Source organism: Malurus melanocephalus, unplaced genomic scaffold, assembly GCF_030028575.1.
Source record: "Malurus melanocephalus ecotype Western Australia unplaced genomic scaffold, MMel_1.1 scaffold_103, whole genome shotgun sequence".
NCBI classification, from domain to species: Eukaryota; Metazoa; Chordata; class Aves; order Passeriformes; family Maluridae; genus Malurus; species Malurus melanocephalus.
In genome coordinates this window covers 360,210-384,447 of record NW_026623335.1, presented here as the reverse complement: position 1 = coordinate 384,447, position 24,238 = coordinate 360,210, and the positions used below count along the sequence as shown (strand labels likewise).

General features: G+C 38.1%; 1 protein-coding gene across 2 annotated transcripts in view; it reads right to left on the bottom strand.

Moving 5' to 3' along the window:
• Positions 1-14,515: 14,515 nt before the first annotated feature.
• The window catches only part of BLOC1S5 (biogenesis of lysosomal organelles complex 1 subunit 5), a 17,464-nt gene continuing 7,741 nt past the window's right edge, over positions 14,516-24,238 (bottom strand). The window contains exons 1-5 of one of the 2 annotated variants that reach the window (XM_057369112.1): positions 24,120-24,234; positions 22,819-22,901; positions 20,573-20,702; positions 18,868-18,926; positions 14,516-16,617 (exon numbers count right to left, since the gene is read on the bottom strand). In XM_057369112.1, coding sequence (XP_057225095.1) covers positions 16,438-16,617; positions 18,868-18,926; positions 20,573-20,702; positions 22,819-22,901; positions 24,120-24,234 — 567 coding nt within the window. In that variant the 3' untranslated portion in view covers positions 14,516-16,437. Of the gene's footprint in view, positions 16,618-18,867; positions 18,927-20,572; positions 20,703-22,818; positions 22,902-24,119; positions 24,235-24,238 lie in introns of those variants that run through there. The other variant, XM_057369111.1, reaches the window with a different exon arrangement.

Below are 24,238 nucleotides of genomic sequence, written 5' to 3'. Positions count from 1 at the left end.
CCATGTAGTTCATGTTCCTCATCTATATTTTGCTACTGATAAGACAAGAAATATACAACTTTTAGGAATTACATGACATCCATTTAAGATGAAGGCCGGTGTTCCAGCTTCCTCAAATCCTTGTGAAAACCCTTAGAACCCGAATAAAAACAGAACTGAATCTTAGGCAAGGTTAATATGATGCCCACAAAAAGGAAGCTTAAGGAGATATTAGAAGGGAAGAGAAAGAGTGAAAACTCAACAGGCAAATTGAATCAATAACACATCATTAAAAAGTAGGTTTTTTACATCAAATGACAAACAAGTAGCAGCACCGTTAATGCTTATCTGGCTGATTGCTCAGAAACACAGGAGGTAAGCTAATTGGGTGAACACCCCAACACCTTAAGGGGAATGAATACCAGTTTTTAAAGCTACAGTTGGTGTGTGTTGACTCTGGGCTAACATTGGGAACAAAGAGACACTCAACCCCCACCCATCTGGCTGACGTAAGTAGAAAGTCCTGATGACACAAGCAGCTCCTGGCCCTGCCACTCCTCTCTGCTTGTCCCTTCCCCCTTGTGCTGGCAGAGCTGTGCATCCCTTCACCTGACAGARCCCACTGGGGCAATAATCCTGCTGGCAAATGCCTGGCACAAGGGAAGGGCACCACAGCAGMAAGGTAGGGAGCACTGCTGATCCCCACTGGGAATTCTGGCAGCCCACGGAGCATCTCTGGCCTTGGTTCTGCAGCCACTGCCTGCCATCAAGGTGGCTCTCAGTGACAAGTGCCACATCATTTAGGTGTCCCAAATGTCCTTGCATGGCATGGCACTCTCTTTAGGCAGGAACAGGGGTGCTACAGTGAAGAGGCAGATTTCATTCATAACACTGACCACATTGATTTCTCCCCAAGAGTAGTTGCATTCTGTAAGGGAAATATTTAAGTTTGTAGATTCCTTATTTTGCCTTGTGATTTAATGTATCTTTTTTTTTTTTCTTTCCTTCCTTGGCACCACACTAACAATTAGTTATTTATGGAGCAAGCAAAAATGGGCTAAACTGTTTAAAAAAAAAAGATAGGGGGAAGGCATGGTCTCTTCCTCTGGTGCTAGMAGTCTAACTTTAGATGTGATGGGATAAAGTGGGAGTGAGAAGGCTGGAGGTTGAGATGGGCTCATGGACAAAGATTACAGCATAATTACATTTTGGATGTTCAATTTTTAACATGACATTGTTGATTCACAGGAAATAATTATTTTGCCATGCTGAACTCATACCTCAGAAATCAGTAACTTTCTCATCTCCTGATCTAGTGGTTACGAAAAATTTTACTGCAAACCATCTTCATGCTGTTTTTTACCACTGTCCTTTCTGTTGTGAAACAAAAATAATGTTAATAGCTCAGTAAAGCCTAATTTTAGTATTCAAAATACTAGGAAATTTAAAGTTTAAGAATCTCCAGCAAATTTGTGTCCTTGCATTGAAGGAACTAGGGTCCTAAATTGGATATGATGCTGCATGGAAGCCAAATCTGAGATCTGAAGTGAGAAGTAGCCCAATCAAAAAAATACAAGTGGAGTTGGATTGAACACTTGTTTTTGGGGGGAAAAGCATGTGTCTCTGTGACCCTGGCAAAGAGTATGTTTCAAGCTGGAGAACAACACATGGTACAATAAATGCTCAAATGAGAGAGCTGGATGAAGCTATGGAMAAGACAGCTCTGCAAAAAAAGAAGTKGMAGGACCTCAATACMATCTAGCTTTATAGACAGAGAAGARGAAAGAATAACAAYAAATAATCTCTACTCAGTCAGATTGGAACGATTATTTCTGCCATTGAGTCAGATCAAGAAGTAAATTTGATTTAAAGCATATGAAAGATGCAGAAAAAAATGACACGCTCCAACTTCTCCCTCATCTGAAATCGGTTTAACAATATGAAGGCCAGCTATAGTGGACAGTCCAYAACATACCATTGCCCACTTCTGCCCACACTAAACCCTCAGATTTGCTATATTCTTTTGTTAAATTAAACATATTGAGTCATATTTCATTAATCAGGATGAGAGCTGTATAACAGAACTTTTACCTTCAATATCAGTGTTTCAATTCAGGCTGTTTGATAAGATGTGTCTTTTGTCCAAAAGGCCAAGCAAAAATCTGCTGTACAGCTGTAATTTACAGTTATCATTTTTATGAAGCCTGAGTTTCTCTGACTAGCTAGCAGAGGGATCTCCTCTCAGAACTGTGATCCAGTCATGAGGTCAAATTTTTACATGACTTTCATAAGAAAACTTGCCTCAGGTGTTACTATATTTTCACCCTTGAGCAAAAGAGACATCCACATCAAGCACAGCAGCATTGATATGAATCACTATTCATTATATGAACCACTTTTTTGATCACTATTTTTCAGAATAACACTGAAGAACAACAGGTTGAAATGTCAAACGTGAGCTGCTGTGAGCTCATTTCATGCTTGCATTTAAAAATATAGCAGTTCACCTGAGAAGACCTCAACCAACTCAAGGATGTGTGTGCATCTGTGGACAATGTTTACCTCAGGACATAACTGTCTTCAGGTTTTGTCAGTGTGGCTTTGGCACCCGAAAAAAGCCTGCTGCATTAGGCTGATACTATTAGTAGACCACTTAAAATAACTGGCTGGCTCTCCCAGAGTGTTACATTARCTGCTGGGTGCCTGCCTCCTGCTCCTCCACCAGGTAAAGCCTGCGATGTGTGCTTGGCTCTGGGTTGCATCCTGCTGTTTATCTGCAGCAGGCAAGCAGCAGCCTCTCTGCTTCCAGAGCTTCAGCCTCTCCCCGTGCTGGKGATAAGTTACTCCTCAAGTCTTTTCTGCCAATTGTTCTTGGCAAAGGGACCAGGGAAGACTATTGTTGCTGGCTGTTATCTCTGCCTCTGACTCCACTTGGCGGAGGTGCAAATCCATCTCTCTGGTGTGGAAACAAGCTGCTGGACTTTGGATGAGTCAACTCATTAATAAACAAAGAGCTGCAGAGGAAACRGGGATCAGTCTTAACAAAATAAATGCTTTGAAAGTTTATTGGATGCTAGGGTGTTTGTCCTCCCCAGCATGACACTGMTTTATCTTGGGCCCCAGCCTTCCTATCAGAAAACAGGGAAGTTAGTAGTTTATCAAATTTTAATCAGCTTAAATGTTGGTGTATTGCYTGCATAGCACGGAAAGTATTTTCTCTGTTGTTACTGGTGAAAGTGGGTTATTTTTAATTAGTAATTTATATCTGTTTCTATACCTTTCCTGCTTTGTGAAGCATGCCAGTGCTAACTGGAAAACCTTCCATCACCTACTGCTTACCCTATCTCTGTGAAGGAACCCAAGCCAGCTGCTCTGTGGGAAGCTCAAGACTGAAGTATCAAATTCTCATGGAATTCTCCTCTTTACTGAAGCAGAAGTATGTGATCAGATTCAGGAACATGGTACTCAGAGGATGGGGGTTGCAGATTTTTGATGGTTGAGGTCAGTGGGGATTGCTTTGTGTTAGTTGTTTTTTTTGTTTTTTTTTTTTTTAATAAGGAGAGAATATTTGGATTTTCTCCTTGTCCATAGCCCTCTGTTGACCAGGAAAGATTTCATTTGGATTGGGCCTTAATGTTTGTCCAGCAACACCATTTTAGTGGTAAAAGGAATGCCTGGCTCAGCTTTCTTGATGCTCCCTACACCACCTCTAAGGACAGCAGCCCCACTTTCCTTGCACCAGCACTGGGAAAGCCTCATAGCTTCCTCATCTGCAAGGTGTCCACAGCCATACGTCCTTCTCTCACCTTCAGAAGCCAAACTTGCTCTCCAATAGACCCTTCAACAGTCAGTCCCCACACCAGGAATCAACTATTCCAGTGGTACTAGAATAAAGCAAATAGGTACCTCACACTTCAGAAAGCTGGAAGCAAAAGCAGCTGTAGGCAATGCTGTTGGACTTATTAATTCTATATAAAGCAAATACGGACACATAGAAAAAAAAAACTTATTTACCACAAACTCTCAATAAGCAAGAGCAACAAAGTATTTTAAGTTTGGCACAGACTGCAGCCATCTTTATATAACATTTCAATAACAATTTCATGGTAAATATATTTCAAACATGTACGCCATTTGGTTTCCCCCCACAGCACTTTTCACAGGTGCCATGCAAGATCCAATGTCACCCTACTTTCCACAAGGTGTTTCTAACAAACAGCACTGTTAGTTCTTCCTGCCCAATATTCACTGACAAGGTTAACCACGGAAAGAAACCAGCTATGTGCATTCTCCTCTTMAAGAGTTTTGCAAAATGCAAATGAATGTTCATGTACCCAGGAAAACAGTGAGGTGCAATAGGATATGAAATCTTAAAGGAAAAAGGATATATCATGCTTCTAGTAAAATGTGGGGCTTTTTTTTTGTTAATTCTTTCCTAGAGTTCCCTAACTAAGAGTTACATAGCTGTTATACAATATACAGTTTGAAATAGATTGAAGAACTAAAATCCTTATACCTAAAGATAGGTGTCTGATGAGATGCCTTCATTGGTGTTGAAGTGTTGTGCAAAGGATAGTACTCAAGAGTAGGAAAGGTCACAATGAAATTAGGCCAAGAAAGCCAATGGAAAGTTTCCTAAGCAGAGTCCTTCAATGAAGCGTGGGCAATTGTACCAGAAAGATCACCAACAAAGCAGTTGGTCAATGACAATCTGGACTGTAGACAACAAATCAATTGTGTGTTATATAAAAAACCCAATTTCTTTAATCAGATATAATGGTCAAATAGATCTAAACCATTTTCTCTCTACCCCTGGATAATAAAGAAATATGAATAGATGACTTTGTCCTGTTCACTGTATGAAAGACATCAGACTCCACACTGTGCCTCTAAAAGTTTCTCCCTACATACACACTTCTACAAACTTCATTTGATTTTTTCTGCCCTTTTCCCTTCTCAGTCATATCCTCTCTGAGGTGGAGCAGACTGTATTGAGTAGTCAGGTGAGTAGGTACTGTATCAAGGTTTTATGCTGTTTTATTTTTACTACTGTTTTTTATTCTTTTCTTAATACTACCTCGTTTCCCACATATCTATTTGTTTTTCAGCCAACATGGCATGAATGAAAGATCCTTTCACTCAGCTCTTCTCAGACACATCTGTGTCCTTTTCCAGCTGTTTTAAGCRAATTAAAATCTAGTATATACAGTCAACGTTGTTCTCTAAATCACATTACACTGCAATAGCAGCTTCATCATCATGTCAGAATGCCTGATCTTTGTTAGATCCTTCCACACTTCCTTCTGCTCCTTTCTAACTGTGACTGAGCAATTTCTTTGGGGTATGTGTTGATTTTACGATCCCACTGCTTGTGCTTTCCTCCAAATCAAACATTAGAGAGCACCAGCACAAAYTTTGGGAGAACTCCACTTCACCTTAATTAAACTCTATGAAAACAACTTGCATCCATATTTTCCGTGGTAAAGTCTCAGACTTTCTGCCATAAAGTAAACCAAAGCGACCTTTTCATGTTAAAGAAAGAAAAAAACCAAAAAAGAATTGGAACAGTGCAATCCCTGACACAGACTTGTCGAGGAAAAAAAAGGGTGAAAGATGAGTATTAGAGCTCAGAGGGCATCATGGCTCACAAGGAAAACAAGCACAAAATAGAGAGGAAATCACAGAACTGAACGCGACCTTTGGGAAATAACTCTTGAGGGCGAGTCCCCCACCATTCAAGGAGGTTGTACAAACGATGGCCACTCTCTTGGTCACRCCACCAAYACACRGYGTGGTCAGGCAAGGGACTGGTCATYGCTGAAATGCTCATGTYCTARAGGACTCTGACCCCTGCACATCCAAAGGCAGCTGTTGTACTCATTGCCGAGGGTTTACGAAATGCCAAAACCAAGTCATAAAAAAGAAGAAGGAAAAAAAAAAATGGAGGGAAGAAATGTGCTAAAACTCTCCAGTTCTCCCAGGTATAATTACAGAAAATAACAACAAAAATAAGGTGGCTWTTGGCACTTTTGGTGTTCCGAGGTGTTTACTGTTTTGAGTCTCGACTGCGGTAACATGTAGGACRCATAAACAGTGGAGTTGGCCAACCAGAACGGGCACGCAACCTGCTAATTGGGGAAAGTCTGCCCGAGCGTCCGGCCACGGCTTGACAGCACAACAGCCCCCAAAAAGTCAAGTTTTATTTTKATTATTTTTTAAAATAATTATCTTAAATGCTGGCTCAACCACTGATCTAAAAATTAAATGAATATCCATTCAATAGGAAAAATAAATGGCTTTTCTTTTCTGAATATGCATTCTTCCATCCCTTCTCTGTAGCATCTAATAGCAAGAAATATATGAAAAAACATGACTGCAAATGCCTTATCCATCTGTGTAGTACTCCTGTCTTTACAGTTTTGGTTTTCTCCTTTTCCCTAGTTCCCCATTAGTTAGTTACACAGATCTCAGGAACAAGCTCAAAACACAGCTATTCCCCCAGCACATTCAAGAAGCCCCCACAAAAAAAAAAACCCACAAAAGCCTCTACAAACACCCTCACCTACTATGCTTGGATGCACAGTWCAGTTACCTGTTAGAAAAAGCTACAATTTGAGAACTTTTCTTTCCCTTTCAATTTTATAGAAAATAAATTTGGAGCCTTCATGACTCAATTACTTGCACAGTAAGAAAAGGTGACAATCCTGTTTTCTATATACATTAAAATAACGATAATAAATTCCACTTGTCTCTAATAAATTCCATGTTTTTAAAAAAATGAAATACATTATAGATTGCCTAAGATTTCCAGACCGTATATCTTAAAATATACTTTGCTTCCAAGCAAGCTGACGCTTGAGTCCTCTTATCTAATCTTTAGCTGTTTATTGCTCTGTTCAATTTCCTCTGATCAAAGGGCTTAACAAAATATCAATATAGATATTACAGAATACCAAGACATAATGACTCTTCCTTGGCTTTACTCAGCTCTCTGGGACTGTTTTTTCCCCCTCTTTTCCTTCTTTGTGATCTCATAAAGGAGAGAGGGTCTGATTCTCAGTCCAGGTTTTAGCAAATTGCAGGGGGCCACAAACACTTTGAGTATTAGGTAGGTAAGCTATATACTTCTAATTGTGAAAGGTGGCAACTAAAACAATGTTTCACACTGTAAATTACCTGACCTTTCAGTTAAACATCTGTTASTGGCTTAATGGCCACTAATGGTGTTCCAGTAACAGAAAAAATTTACTGCCTTTTGCTCCTTTTCTATTACATTGCCAACTGAACAATGAGCTGAAGTGTAGCCAAAGGGACAGAACTGGTGGAGAGCAGAGCATCAAATCCTGCAGCACTCACAACTATGAGACCATGTGGAAAGGATGGGAGGTAAAGCCTGTTGGGCTSTCCCAAACCAAATATGGAAACTATTAGCTTATCACCTCCTTACCATGACAGGAGCAGAGAAAGCAAAAGGGAAATAAGAAGTTCACCTTCATTTGTGCTTTTATATGCATCCAGGGCTGTCAGGTAGGAAAAGCAAGATCTACTTAACAACAAACTAAATTTAATCTTTAGCATTTTTTGGTTCATGTAAAAGCCACTGTGACATTTTGGGTAAAAGACAAAGTACTCTTACTACCTACCCTTCATAGATACTAACAACCAACCTGCTATTCACAAAACATGTCATGAGGCATGAAACATGCTAAAACTCTTTGATCTCATTACTCAGGAGATGCCTTCCAAYTTTAAATGCTTGAATAAAGCTGGTTTTGAGTTGAGATGAAATAATTAAAACTTGATAAGCAAACAGGATCACATCTACACTATTTCATAAAGCAGAAATAAATAGATAAATTGCAAACCTGCAAAAATAGATTCAATTTGACAAAGATCTAAATAGCAAGCATGGGCATGAAAATTCAGTGGCATGAGAATGGTGATTACATTAATCAAATTTCCTCACCACAGTTCAGAGTCATTATTTAAAAAAGGAAATACTTGCTTTTGTCCTCAAGAAGTCATGCCTGATTACAAAACCCCCAGCTAAGTTCTAGCTGCAGTGAAGTTAACATGAATTTTGCTAAAGGCTTCAGCAGGAGCGGGATTTTGTCCTTCTGTTTTCCCTGGCACAAACACAACACAGTGTGGAGACATGCAAAGCCCTCCACTGAGCCCAGGTCTTTCTGGCCAAGCGATCCCTTGTAAWTGCTGAATGTGCTTCCAGATACTGAGTCCAGACAGAATCTGCAGCCTCTGCTGCTGCATGGCAAGTGCTCTCACACCCCTGGAGCTGGCGGAACTCACTCAAGTTCCCTCAAAGAAGTAACAAAAGAAAAACAACCCTGAGGAAAGTAATACGATATATATATTCTCATTAACTCAGAACTCTCTCTTCTTAATCAATTTGATGGAATCCATACCTTTCCCTTTAAACATTATTTTCTCCATACTCCACCCCAGCGCAAGAACGAGAGCAAGTTCAATTAGGGGCTTCTGGTTTAACACTACTTGTCTTTTSATGTGCATTGACTTGCAGTTTCCTTGCTATGACTTCACAAATTTACTAGTGCAAGGTTCCCTGTGCTGCCATGCTAAGATGTTTCATTTTGGATCCAAWCACACTTTTCAGAAGTATTTTCCATTTGCTTGATTAATAAATACCTAGGGGGARCTTTTTAAAGATCAAGAGCATCAACTCCTTCCCCAGGAGCTGCATTTCAATTTTTAAATGCCAGTATAATGTCCATCAGACAAYCCAAATTGCAGTCCTCTCTAAGACCTATTAAAACACAAATTAATGGGTAAGTTGAAGATTATGTTTGACAGAGAACCTGCAAAAGCAGTTGTTGTTGTTATTATTATTATTCTTATTATCATCATTATTAGTATTAGCACTAGCATTGGCATTAATAAAACAAAACAAAAAGAAGAGGTATAAAATGAACACAGAAAGCAGATGCATTCATTTCAGAGTGACAGACACTGGACCAAGAAAATGCAGGTAAAAATTACATTCATAGGGATGCATGAGAAAGAGGTAAAGATGCTTTGTCACCACTGACTTTTTTCCCGTATGTTTTCCTGTTACAGCACGTTTCTCAGACTGTATAACTGGTTTCACTTCACAGAAATAAAATGGGGGAAAAAAGTCTTTATTGTACTTTCCTATCTCTAAATAAACTTGATTCAAGGTACTTTGCTGTCAGGTTCCTGCTTCTTCCATGTGTAATTCATGTGATTGCTAATGAAAGCCCATTAAGAAAGAAGCCCTTGCCTRTCATTGAACAAAGAAGGATGTAAAAGCACTTCATGGTTCCTGCTCTGAAGAAAAACAATTTACCACAGCCAGACCCCCCTCCCAGCAGTGCCAAGCTCACAGTAATTTATTACCTCTGGATGTCTGATTCCAAGCGAAGGAAACTGTAATGTCATACCTTCATTCATAACACCGTCTCATGGAATTATTTTTTCCGGATTCCTGGGAAGTTGAAATATTTGAGAAGAATATCAGGAACTGTTGTTTTAGCCTGTTTGGTGAGTAGATAATTGCCTTCCAACTCTATTCTTTCAGGAAATGATGTGAGTGTTGCATTGTTCCTAGACGGGGGCAGCAATGTTTTTTAACAAGACACACATACACATATTTTTAAAAGAAACAAAACACAATAAAAACATATAGTCTAAGCCACTGCACTGAACCAGACTTTCTGAATCTGGCAGAGATAAGGGGTTGGCCCAGACAACATGTCCACATTTCACATAGCTCAGAGCATTCTTTAGAAGGGATGTAAGCAACACTTTCTGTTGAAGTAGGAAAAAAAAAAAAAAAGAGAAATTTCAAACAAAACCTTTTATGATGTGAGAGTAAAAAGCTCATTATGTTAAGTGATATCAAGCATGACCAGAAAAGGCCCTAGGGAGAAATTACACTTTCTTTATTGGATTCTGGGGGACAAACCAGCCTGGGAACTTGAAAGCAGAAGGAAGGTGCACATGGAAATCACATCATATATGAAGAMTAATTCCTTACCGTGTGAAAATTATTTGGAAATAGTTTTCAGCTGATGTTTCTCTTCACAGCAGTCTTTTCAAAGGGAACACACTGAGGCAATGACCTACAGTAGCRCTGATACACTGGCTGCTGAATAAACTCCTTGCAGAGCAAAGTGGTCTTGGCCCAGTTTTGTGTCAACGGGCAAAATGTAATGAGAGCTGAAACTTGCAATAACAAGGGCTCTTCTTTGAGCCTCTTTCTTTATTTTGAGTAAAGATAATGGCAAAAATTTACTCAGTTTTTGAATTTCAATTTTATTTTTGATTAAAGTAAAATTGAGCCTGGAAAGGGTATAAAGTGGGGACTGTTATTTCTTTTGAGGGAGGGCTGCAAAGGACTGAGGGAGAGCATRCAGAAACTCTGCTATGGCTCTCCATGCTCCAGACTGACCACCACACAATTCTCTGGGACTTGCATGCTCTAAAAACAAACTGAAGGAGGATTTTTGCATTTAGTGACTGTATGATGATGGTGACCACCTCACTGGCAAATACAAACTGTACAACAATCTGATGTAGTGGGCTGCATTGTCCCTTTCCTCCCTACTTCAACAGCTGGATAAAAAAATGGAAGTCAATAATTAGACAACTTTATTACATAATATTTTTGTGCACGTTTTGAATGAAATTGCATTTGCATATCATCTGCAAATCGCAGCTGCAAGAAAATTTCAAAACACATTACATCCTGGTCTTTTCTTTTTTTTTTTTTTTTTTTTTTTTTTTTTTTTTTTTTTTAATACGTATGCATGTATTTTGAGATTGGGTGTTTTGTTTTTTTGAGTCTTTTTACAACCAGAGATGGTATCCAGTGATTAGGCCCACTTGTCCTGGATACACGGGCAAACAAAAAGTGTTAAAATGGGAAAAAGGTGCTATCCTACAGAGGTATCTGTGCAGTATTTCTATTTTCTACTCAAGGTGGCTCAAACAACAAATTCTTCACATTGGCTGATATGATGACYGTCTCTAAACTTGCTCAGGACACATTCTATTAGCTTCAAGTACTTCCTGATTCCAGAAAATTTTCCCACTATTGCAATGTATTGCGGGCTGCTTATTCTAAACAACTTTTGAATCCTTAAGACTTTGGGGGCTTGATGGACAACTCCTTAGGAATCCAGAAGCTAATTTGCCAAGCTGCTACCTAGGCATACTATTGTAGTCCCACTTTACATTTTGAACATTRTTTAGTAAATATTTTCTAAATAATGTTCAATTTTCTTTCAATTAGTATATTGGAAGGATGCACARTATTTACTATTAACGTAATTCAGCTTAGAAGCTTTCTAGTTGACATAGTAAATAGTGGAACATATTTAGAGCCATCTGGAGAGGGGATTTTCAGGAACCGGAATTTATTTMATGAGGGCTAAAAACACATGGAAAAGACAAACTTGGGTCCATTCATAAAGGACTTCCTATGACCTCGAGCAATTCTGAACTAAATTTCCCAGACCTAAAGCTACTGAAAAGTGCCATGCATATTCTAGAACATGTTGCAACAAGAGGCATTTTTGCATATCCTAGTTTGGGAATTCACTGACTAGGTATCACCCCACAAGCTTTGCAAATCAAGATTGCAAATTTATTTTACAATTAATTCAAAGACAATTAAAAATGCTTATCCTGCAACATTTACTTCAGCAAGAACRAAGGGGTTATTTTCCAGATTAAAGAATATTGGACCATCTGTCATGAAATGCTGGATAAATTTATAAATTATGSCCATTTCAAAAAGTTAGTAATGAGTACCAAGCAAAAGCCATAAAAAATGCTTTGGCTCTCATGAAATTCCATTGCATCACATTAAACTCAATGTCTGTTAAAAAAAATACATATATATATACACTCACTTGCAGGTCTCCTTGTATCCACCCAGTGAGTCATTAATGGAGAAGACTGAGGAAATGTATGGTTTTATTTTAAATTAGTTTTAACATACACTATTATTCACCCTTCAGTGCAGCTGTCTCGAAAGTTCATCTTGACAGCGTTGTCTCTTTCCTCTCCATCTATGAAATGATGTTAAATAAAAATCTRAGCAATCCATGTTCTGATTTGATTAAGCATTAAAGGTGGCAAACTGAAACTTAGCTGGGTGTTTCTACATGATTCCTAGTTAGGAAGCACAAGTCTGAGCCTGGAGTTTCAATGCTTTGGTTTTACATCACAGTAGGACTTCTGAAACATTTTCTGCTTTCTAATGTTCATCACTGTCTTGAGTAAATTTGTTCCCACCTTGCTCRTTACTTATCTATGAAACTGCCAAGGCACTGCATGCAATACTATAAACTCTGCAGAACTGGAAGGTACATGGATGTGGGGTAATGTATCTCTACAGGATTTCTTTCAACCCTTAGAAAACTCCCTTTGTTAACTGCTTCAAAATAGACTCTGATGCTTTTGACTTCTCCCTTCTCTTTTAAATTTCTATATTATTTGGAATTTTTGAACAATCTTTGACTAGATTCTTTATGAAAATTGTGTTATTCATAAAAATCCTACTACAGCTGCTGCAATTCCATCTTCCTGCAGATTCTGCTGCATCTTGACACACAGACCAGAAGCTTGACCAACAGTACTAAGCACACTGCATCTGTACCATTTTGAGAAGTTAATTTAATTATAAGCAATTAAAACAACTGGCCTTTTTTAAAAATGTGTGGTATAGTAATTTTGTTCACAAATTTTATTTGCCCAAGATCCCATTTCCTTTTTATGGCACAATGTCTTTCAATAAGCCTAAACTTTTGTATCAAATTTTCAGAAAACCTGAACTAAAACAGTGTAACAACCTTGCAGCTCTTRAAGGTTTTAATCTCCAACATTTGAGTCTAATCTCAGATTATAATAAATTTTAATYAGAATGCAGAACTGAAGACAATACTGTTCACATCAGCACGTTACAGAAGTAACCTTAAGAGTGTCCTGTTCTAATAGGACAAATGCCACGGGTAAGTAGTGTCACTTTATCTTAAAAAGTAAGTGGCTTTATGCACAAAACATCTTTTATTTACAAGAAACACCATGCTACAACTGAAGAACAGCATTTTACATTTCATACCTCACATAAAACCGGGCTTCCTTGTGCTCCTTCTCCAGGCTGCACTGACACCTGCTGGGGGAACATTTGTCAACCTCAAAATCCACACCCTTGAGACATCACATCTTTATCAACTCAGCAGCGAACTGATTCAATTCACTGGCTGATTATGCCATCTATTTGCTATATGGTTTGACTACTGAAATAAAACTCCACAATTTTTGAGGGAAGATTTACCAAGCCACAAATTGTCAGAGATGTGATGTTCCAGTTGTAAGAGGTATTTTTTTCTACTGAGAGTATTACCTAGTGTCACCATAAAAAGAAACAGATGAAGAACACACAAATCAGCTTTCTCCTTAATTTCTAAGATTAAAACAATGTGGTAGGCCTTAGATGCAAAACATTCCAAGAAGAACAGCACACAGGTTCATTGGTAACATAAGGTAGTTTAAAAAATCCAACACCCTTAAATCTCTCTTCAGTCCCTCAATTTGTTATTGCTCTCAAACACAGCGGTGACAGATTTCGTGCAGCAGTTCCAAGCAAGACATTGGTTTCTTGCTATGTTCTCATTAGAACACAATGACTAAAATATTCCAATGATTTCATGACACTCAACCTCACTTTTGGTAACAAAGACCAATTCAGCAAAATAAACAGCACTAATAGTTAAGCAAAAAAGTTATACACATAGACTGGTACAAAGACAGATTGCAAAACTCACCTGTTATACTAGAGGTTAACTTACTACTGAAGAGTCTTTCCAACTCCTATTGGAATCTAGTGCAAACTTCTATCAAGTTTAACAGGGATTAAATAAATCCCCAAGATTTTTAAAGCTATGGAATTCAGTAATGTAAAATTGCAAGTAAAACTTCCTTCATACACCAATGACACAAAACGAACCAATAAACTTTATTTTCCTGTTTCTCCCAAATGCCTGGGACTGTGAATAACAGGAATTTGAATCCTGCAAAGGAAGTTGCACTGTGGAAAACTATTGTGTCCAGACAGACTATAGTACCACCTTGATAAAAAACTGCTGAAGATGTTAGCAGTCAGACATATTGAGATTGTACTGGAAACAGGTACTGGTTGAGATTTTTTAAAGCATTTGGACAGAAAAAGTAGGTTTTCCTAGAAATGTTGGCAAGTTGCTTCAAAGACGATTAAGCATTTCTAAGTGACTCAAAATCTATAGCATACCATGCAAAAAAAGAATGAAAGTTACTAAATKAAATTATTTAGGAACAGACAGTTTTAATTTAGTTTCCATAGTGAATAACTTTGACCAAGAGGTAGGTGAGATTTTGAAGAAATGTGCTTTTAAACGACCTTCAGCATAGAATATTCTTCAGCATAAAATTTTCTGAAAGAGGAACACATTTTCAGTGTTAGTACTTCAGAGGCTTTTCAAAGAATCAGCACAAATYCCAGGTTTTGGAAATACCACTTTATTTTCCAGTGACTATCCAACTTGTAACACTTGCATCATTGCTTATGAGCCCTCAAATTGATGAAACACTAAAATCTACAGCTCCAGTGCACAGTTAATTAGATATCTAAATCTTAATAAAAATTGTCAGTGCAAAAATAAAAATTAATTCTGTATGCAGTTAAATGCATTTTGTTACAAAGATATTTGGGCTTTGAGCACATATGCATCAAGTAATCTGGTAAGAGAGGAGCCACTTCCAATCTGTGCTCCAAACAAAACTATTACATACCCAGTTCTAAAGACAGGCAAGAACTAACTTCTTCTGAAATGAAAAGTCTGAGCTTAGTTACAACATTCATCATGGGTACATAAGCTGAGAAGTCTTACAGAATTCACCCTCTATCCAGATAGGAGTTGTTTTAAAAGAGACTTTCCTATTTTTCATGTGTGGGATATTTTTGAGACATCTATGTTTTTTTCCATTCAGAACAGAGAATTAACAACATTCCAGCATGCCCCAGGTTGGCAAGTCCTCTTTTCAGTCCAGATACATGGTGATGATTGATGAAGCTGTTGGGTCTACAGTAGCAGGCAGAGCAGCTTGGCAGGAATTCAGTGTTATTGAAAGAAATCTCAAATACTTATTCCATCTCCTCTACTAACCTTAATCACACTATCAACATGCTGCCAGGAATGGAGCTTTGAAACCAAGCCATAAACCTACACAAGCAACCTTTGTTGGTATATTACTGCTGCAATACAGGTAAAGAGTAAATTCTGTTTATTTTTACCTGTTTCCATTCCACATCRGACACCAGCTAAATTATGGAAAGATATTTCCTGCACTAACGGTTAGCTTGCAGCAAATTTCATTAAGGTACCACGTCTCACTTTCCTTGGTTAATGAACTGATTAAGTTAACTTCTTCAGTTACGCTGCTGGTAACTGCAAGTTTGGAATAACATAGAGCAGTGCAGGAGTTTCACATAAACTCTAAGAGTAAGTTAGTAAGAAAGCAGATCAGTACTACAGGCATTTTACCACTAATCTGCTCATTTGTTATGCTGATAAGGAAAYAAGAATCTTACCTCAATTGCTTCATGGAGTTCTGACAGGCTTATCCTAAGTAAACCAACCGCATGCCAAATATTTAAGGTGAAATTGTACTAGCTACAAAGCTAATACAAAGACTGATATGCTTCTYGTGATTACTTTTTAGCTTGTTTTGGCTTTGCTTAAAACAATAAAGCTTAAAAAGAGAGTCCTGAGAAATTTACAAGGAGAAAAAAATGTAGGAATTGTTGACCAAACCTACTTTACCATTTTTATGTTAACAAAAACCCATTCAGATTGTAACTCTACTTCATAATACTGAACATACAACCCAAAAGTTTAATTAAAATTTGGTTTAAAACTGTTGAGATCTTTCACCAGTAAGACTTCAAAGTAAAATATTCCTCAAGACAAGTTTTATTTTCTTGAAATTTTCAAGCATAATATACTTTTCCCAGTGAATTCTCAGCTAACTATGGCTGGAACCTGCTAACCTCCTTTTGGGGAAAGGGCTGTGGCTGCACACTGGGATAGTTAGCACTACATTAGTCTCTGTTTTCCCAAATGATATGATACTCTGCCAATGGGAAAGAGCTCCAGTTTGCAACTCCCTGAGCTGATGCAGTCACAGAATTTTCATTTCCACCTTCCAACAAACAAAGAAATACTGGCATTCCACCTGCCCTGAACCAAACAAGCATAGATAGGCACTTAAGTTGAAAATATGCAAACCTTTTCTTCCCATACCAARCCTGTGGAGGAAATTCTCCTTTTTGCTATCAGTTTCAGCTTTCCAAAAGAACTTCAACTTAAGTCAGAAGCAACTGAGCATGGCACAAATCCAGCATTATTAAAAAAGCTCTTAAAAAGAAACAGATTTGGCCAGCTCCTTCTCCATCTCAGAATACTGCTCTTTGAGGCGCTCTATGGCTTTTCTGTGCTCTTCGTCCACTTCTGCACGTTTGTTCTGCTGTTCTTTCATGAACTCCTCCCAGTGGGCRATGCACTTCTCTTCACGAGCCGTCACCTTGTCTGCCTGAAGCTGAGAGGAGGAAAATAGGAAGCTTTTAACAATAATTTCCATATGAAAACAGGGGCTTTAATGAAAGCTATATAACATTAAAGAATCAGAAAAACTGGAAACTAGCAAGAAAACATATGGAAAAGTGAAACTAAGAAGAAAACATTATTTTTGTATAGCCGATCCAAAACAAGTGCTAAAATGTTTGCAATACTATTAACATAACTGTATTAGCAATTATGCTATTTCTATAGCCTATAACGACATATTACATGTTTTGAAACTGGCAGCTAGTGTTTCTGTTYTAGCCAGCTAGTTCTCACTGTGATTAATGTTTTCCCTTATAAATAAGTCATTTTCCCCTCATACTTTTCTATTGTTTGGCTTCTGGTAAATCTAATTCCTTTCACTCTCTTATCTTGAAGAAAAAAAAAATTAAAAATGTTTGTATATCTAGAAAGAGAGATCATATACACATATACATGAGAGATCATATACATCATATACAACCAATGCACATGACAAAGTGTAATGTAATTCTGTGGATTGCCTGTGATCTGTATTAACAGTCTGGCCCCTTATATTGGAGGTGCAGAAGCCAAAATAAATAGGCAGTTGTTCTTCCATTTGCTCCATCTCCCAGCAGAAGAGGGGATTAATCCTTCTTTTYTTAACCCCTCTCTTTTTCAGTGTATCAGCCATGACAGTTTCCCATGCGTGGCATTTTTGTCAATTAAAGGCACTTAATATACATAAACATCCATTTACGTATTCCTAAATACTCTGCTGTTCTTCAAGATCACATAGCATGAGCTATGTACACGATTTTTCCAGTGCAGAATCTGACACACTTTAACAATATTCTGCCAAGATACATTTTGTTTGCAGCAGATACAGTAACATCTACTAACAAAATACACCATTGTATACAGTTTGACTGGTACACTACTTTGTATTCATCAGGTTTTGAAACAGTGGTTTGACACACTTACACAGCACCTATCCAAACCTGACACTGCGTGCAACCAAAATCACATTATCTTTTCAGAACACATAATTTTTGAAAAGTAAGAGAAAAATGTTTCTCCTCAAGGGGCTGCACTACAGTAACAACTTTTATCTATAGTTTTTAAAAGGTTAGCGACCTGTTACTACTGCCATTTGGAAAGTTTCAAGCCAAAAAGCATTACCATACAAACTCTAATAAATGCGATGAATTCTGAACAACTAAGTATTCTTCCATTACATATTTAAAAAAAAAAAAAAAAAAAAAAAAAGAAGTGGAAACATACACCTAATGTTTTCAAAAAGAATAGTCAATATTCTTACTGACTGTTCCTTTTATAAGTTATAAATTTCTTATTAAAATTTTACTTCAAACAAACAGTAGCAGAACTGCAAGAATTTCTCATTTAACCCCCTCTACATTACTGTTAGACACAACCAAACTCTGTCAGTGCTCAGGAGTGTGCTATTTGCTCAGTACCAGTATTCAATTGCAACTGGACTGCCCATCTTCATCAATGTTTTGCTAAAAAGGAAAGAAAAACATGACTATCAGCTTACATCCATCAATGCACAGCCTGTTTTGCTTGATGGCATGGAAACTTCTTYATTTTTTCTGAACTAAATTATTATTACCAGAATTTTGCAAGTAGAGAGATAACACAGGAACACAATACAGTAGTAATGGGAAAATATGAAAATAATTTCTTGTATAATTTTCCAGGTTTTTGATTCAGGGCACATGTATTTCAAACAAGCAAAGCTTAGCCAGCTGAAAAGGTTCCAATGATTCGCATGTTCCTATAATATAGCCCTTCATTAAATAACCCATCCACAAGTGAAAAACACACTTCCTTTTCAACAAGCAATATATATATAATATGGTCAATGTTCTCAGCTAACTAGGAAAGATTTACATTTCCATTCTGGTARGTTAGTAGATGTTTTTTGTTCCACAGAAAATAAGCTTTTTTTATATTTAAGCTTTCCCTGTATGTGACAAATGTTATAGTCTGAGCTAGGAGAGAAAATAAAGCAAAGGAAATAAAAAAAATAGTTTCTATATACCAGGAGATTGTAGGAAGAGTTAGCTAGATCCATTAACTTCACAGAGTGTGTTTTATAAGTGCAGAAGAAGTTTCAGGGCAAGTATATAAGGTATAGAAAAATAYGTTTTTAAGTTTTGCTGTACGAAGGCAGAAAAACTTGCTGTGAAGCACAAGACTCTTAGAACACATAATAAAAATCTATCCATCCATCCTTTACCTTTCTTGYTTCATACTCCCTCTCTTGGAGTCTATGGATCATAGCGTTGGCAGCTTGCACTGAAATAACAAATTGCAGTAGATCAGTCGGCTGCTGTAAATCAAAGAAACTTGCCTGAAAGGGATTTAGAAGATGTGGGGCTRTTGCAAGGTAGAGATTTTATTCCACTATGTCACTTAACTCTGCCTGAGAGTCATCAGTACCTGCAGAAAATGCTTTATACCTATAATTCTTACACTTATAAAAATAAGTAGGCTTATTGCAGAGTTCAGCCTTAGTGTATTCTAGAGGCCAAAACCAGAAAGACAGTGAGGTCCTCTTGTGCCCACACTCTCAGGGTTGCTGATGAGCTGGAGTGCACTACTCAGCACCTCAGATGACATCAAAAACCCCTCTCAAGTCAGTAAGTAGAAACAGGTGATCAAACTCCACATTTTAGTCAGTTGGGTTTTTTTTTCCTTATTTTTTTCTGATCAGCTGTCTGTATGGACAACACATCTTTATCCTGGGAGTCCTTTTCTCTCATGAGACTAAGCCTGGGCAAACTTCTCAATGGAAATAGGAACTGTATTTCTATGTACTTTCCCACCCTAACTTATTTAACACCTAATTAACGCAGAATTAAATAAACTCACTTCCCCAAAGMAGGAACTGAATGCAGTCCTGGACAACTGGCTCAAGCTGCTGCTGCTTGAGCAGGGAGGTTGGACATGACCTCCAAGAGTCCCTTCCCACCTCAACCATTCTGTGACTCTATTACTAAAGATGTACTGCACAGCTGGCCATTAGAAAGTCAGGRAGCAGCATCGAAGGTTCACCCCAGTTGGATGGTATTAGAACACGTCTTATTTGCATGATTAAATTTTAAATTTTAATATTTTCCTGCTATTGTTTTATGTGTAAAACATCATTTACCATTTGCTATTCTAAATGTGCCAGATGCCATATAAATAAGTTAGAGGAAATTAAATGCTTATACAAGATGCCACACATAGATTGTAACAAAACCCACAGTGGTATGTTCCAACTGCCTAACTTTGGCAACTAAACCGATGTACCCACACTCTCTTAAAATCTCTTTTGAAGAAACCATCCTGCTGAATGAGTAAGAAAAAAAGAATACTTAAAAATTAGTAAAAATCTTAAACTTTCTTTGAAAATCGGAGCAGTAAAGAAATATATTAATTACTATAATGATGAAACTCAGAGTAGCATGCAAYTACTATTACTTCCCAATTTGTAAATAAATATAAAAATAATTATACATTTCATAGTTATACAGTAACAAGTTTAGTTTTAAATGATGGGAGACAGTATGCACTCTGTGGGAAAATTGAGGAACTTGAAGGTCACACACAACATGCTTGCAACTAATCAGGAAACAGAAATTTTGTCCATGGCTTTGGTCAACATGGAGCACTATTTCCAAGTGAATAGGAAAAAAATGAGCTGAAACAGCTTCTACTTAAATCAACAAAAAACTTTAATGTAACCTTAGCAAGAGCTGATTGGCTGAASTACTACATATCAAACAACATCCCTGTTGTTTCCCTTTTAAAATTCCACAGAACTGAAAACAAAGCACATAAACAGTAGGAAATTACCCAAGTGTGGTAACTTCCTAACAAATCATACTTTGAATCTAAACTATTTAARTTACCCCTCAAAATGATGCATCAAGAGTAGTAAGACGCAACCTCCTTACATCTCTTGAAGGTTTCACTCAAATTGTCTTGCATTGCCTGCTCACACTTYGGAAGAATGCGTTCATTCGTTTCAAAGATTGTGTTCTTTAGATTTTCAAGTACTCGCAGTTCTCGGAGGCCACGTTTTTCCTGCCAGAAAAATGAAAGAAATTGAGTGGCTAGCAAAGAATTCCATGTTTTAAAATAAAGGTGGTTTCCCAGTTGATAAACTTATAGCTTCATCTCAAAGACCACACCATTGTCTACTAAAATGTTACTCTAYTTATTTAACAACATACATAAAAATATTCATGAAAAAAAGAGAGCAATGTTCCACTCTTCACATTAAAATACAACAATTCTTTGAATGTCTCCTCGGTCCTGGAGAGAAAAGGCAGTATTAACTAGCTATACACTGTGTGGAAAAATGTGCTGTTTTGTATAGATAATTTACAGCATATCTAAAACAACAGAGAGCAACAGAGCTTGAACACATTCCATTTTTATAACTCAGTTGTTACTGAGAAATAACACAACAGTGATTCTGCTTGCTTGATCTGACCCTCTGCATTTAGSATGAAATGAGGTGAAAACAATGCAAGTAAAATTATTTTAACTGAAGTGAAGCAATGAAGTTGACTAAAAAATAACATAGCTGACTAAAGAGGCAGCTCTTCTAACTCGCTACTGATCATGATTAATTACAAGTACAGCAAGACAATGTTTAATTGTCTAAATAAAAAAAAAAATCTATTTTTCTGAAGCCATAGCACTATGTCCACTCTGAATTTCACCAGCACTTTCCTTTAGATAAAAACTCCACTTAAACAAAAAATACTGTATCACATGAAGTGAGACATGGTCACCATACCCAATTTAAAATGGGTATATTTCTTCAGAAACAGAGGCATAGAGAAGTAAAACCACATAATTAAACAGGCTCTAGATTTCCTCAGTGCAAATCTCCATTCCTCACACACTAGGTGGTAACAATCAAAAAAAGCACACATGTTCTACTACAACCAAAGAGTATCTCATACTTCAAAGTTAGAAAAAAGTGGAATTTTTGGGTCCCAGTCTGAGCCTACTCAGAAGAAATTCTAAGTATTAAAAATTTAAACAATCCTATACTTTGCTATTTTCCCCCATAAAAGTATAAACCAGTAATTAAACTTCAATATAAGATCCAAGAATATATTAAATGTGCCTTAAAAACAGAACAAGACTTCAGGTGCAACGAGACAAATACATGAATTAAAAACCTRAAGATGTAAGTTCTAATTTTATCCATGAATTTAAAATTTATTTTCCTGTGGAATGACATGYAAAACTACTCACTGTATTCTACAGCTTAGTTAGGGAAAACAGAGAAAAGAAATAATTTCTAATGGCTCTCAAGCCCATACAATACAGATATGATAGGAGTTTATTTCACATGCTTATTTTCCTAAACCAGCAGAGACGAAATAGACCTGCTCAAAACATAAGCTACAATCTGGGTTGGGGGGGGGTGAGAGGAAAGACATTTTAATGTCATTCAAAACAGGTCTGCATACTGGAAGTTTGAGGTGTAACTGCATTTTCAGGACTGACTTTAAATTCCATATTCTGTGAAAAAGAAAATCTACGCACGAACAGCCTTTTGCTGAYATAAGATTCAAATTTTCTAAGCTTTTGCTGCCCTCTTGTGGAAATCAAATTGTCTGTTCCAGGCAAAGCTGTACATACACACTTCGTACATTCAGTACTTTAGCCTTATTTGTAGCCAATCAGATAGCAGTCATTCAATTTTTAATGATTTTGTTACTTTGCATGAAGTGCTGCTCTTCTCTTCCAGTAATATCACTTCCTCTTGGGTAACAAAAATCAAAAGAAAATAAAATTACAACTGAGCTAGCTGAATCCAGCTGAGGCATAAAGTAGTTTCTCAATAAGACGTAAACCTATACTGGCCAACAATACTTTCCTTGAACCAACTGGACCTCTCTAAGATGTTAGRACTACATTATTCTCCTACATCAATATTCCTGTCAGTCTTTTGCAGGACAAAAAAAAAAAATGACCCTATCAAAACTTTTAAAAGACAAAGACCTAAATTACTGCCTTGTTTACTAAAGATGCAGACATACACAACAGGTATGTTATTCTGGGAAAAACATCCATGTCAAATCCTTCTGAAGAAAGATATACCTACTATGATATCTAAAAAGATAGCATAGTTCGAAGTGTAAGACCATGATAGTATCCCATAAGATACAATACTTACTTCAAATTCTTTAACAAAGTAACGTATTTCTCCCTGAATTACTGGTCTGTGATCCAGCAGTCTTGAATAGACTTCCCCAACATCTAGAATATGAATGAAAGCCAGAATTTTAGTTTGTCTCTCACTCTCATACCAGGCTACACAACAGAGGCAGCACACCATACCTCAGTGAGGAAGGACTGCTGCTCAGCAAATTCATAGAAAACCAGAAGAGCATCAGAACAGTATATCTAGAGTAACCTATCTAYGCAGCAAGCCACCAGCTTAGACAAAACACAACGAACCAGTATTCCAGATGCCAGACACCTTTCTGTGAAGGTGAATATTCTTCTCTGTGGCTCAGCACCCTTTGTCTCAATCTGCTTTCTGCTCAGTACAGCTTCCATATCTGATTACAGGTGATAAAAGAACAGAAGGAAACGCTGCACTTTAACAGAGATTAACATCTTAAATGTGGGAGTCTTCTGTAGCAAAAGACAAGAGGAATCCTCACTACAAAGGAAAACTGTCAGCATTTGCTTGTATGCCAGGGCCAGGCTTGAAATTCAGTCTTGGAAAAGAGTATTTACTACTTGTGTGGAAAAACAGGCATGTCTGTCATAAAGAAAAAGCCTGCTAAATTGAAAAGCACTGAGAGAGCAGAGCAAATACCGTTTCAAGAAATATACAGGGTAGTCCCAAAAGAAGACTTTAAGCTGGAACTGCCATTTAAAGGATACATTGTCCTGCCCCAGCTGCTGGACSTGCACTGTGACTCCCCGTCTCTACTGTATCCGCCTGTGTTTGTCCAACACTCTGAATCCCACACCCCGTTCCAAAACGGTGCAGAACGCTTATTTAGAAATTGGAGAAAGACATGATAGCAGTAAATAAAGCATGGGCTAAACCAATTCAGATTCCAAACGCTTTTGTGCACGGATTAACCAGAACTTGGGCGAAAAAGACCCAAGAGCGAGCTTCCCCAGGAAAACTCCATGGCGGGGGCAAGGGCCGCGGTGGCCCACTCGGCTCCCCGAAATAAAGCCACAGAGGCACCCCGGTATCCAGTTGCGAGAGATGAAAGCCAGCTAAGCTTCCCAGRTGTCCAGCTTTAAACCTCAGCACACGCCGCGGAACCTCGGAGGGTTGGAAGGCGCTGGAATCCCGGAGAGGTGGACGGGTCCTGGGTGGTCCCAGGACACTCCGGCCGCTCACGGGACGAGCTTCCCCTCCCGGGACCCCTGGGCCACCTCTCCGCCGCTGCCCGCGGGGCTACACGGCGGGCTCGACACGGTCGGGAGCCCGCTCCGCTCCCTCCTCACCCTTTATGATGGGCTGGATCGGGGACCCGGCGGCCGGCGAGTCCCGTCTCCTGTCGGYGGGCGGCGGGGCTGCCGCGCTGCCGCGGCCGGGGGACGCGGGGCCGGCCCCACTCATGGCG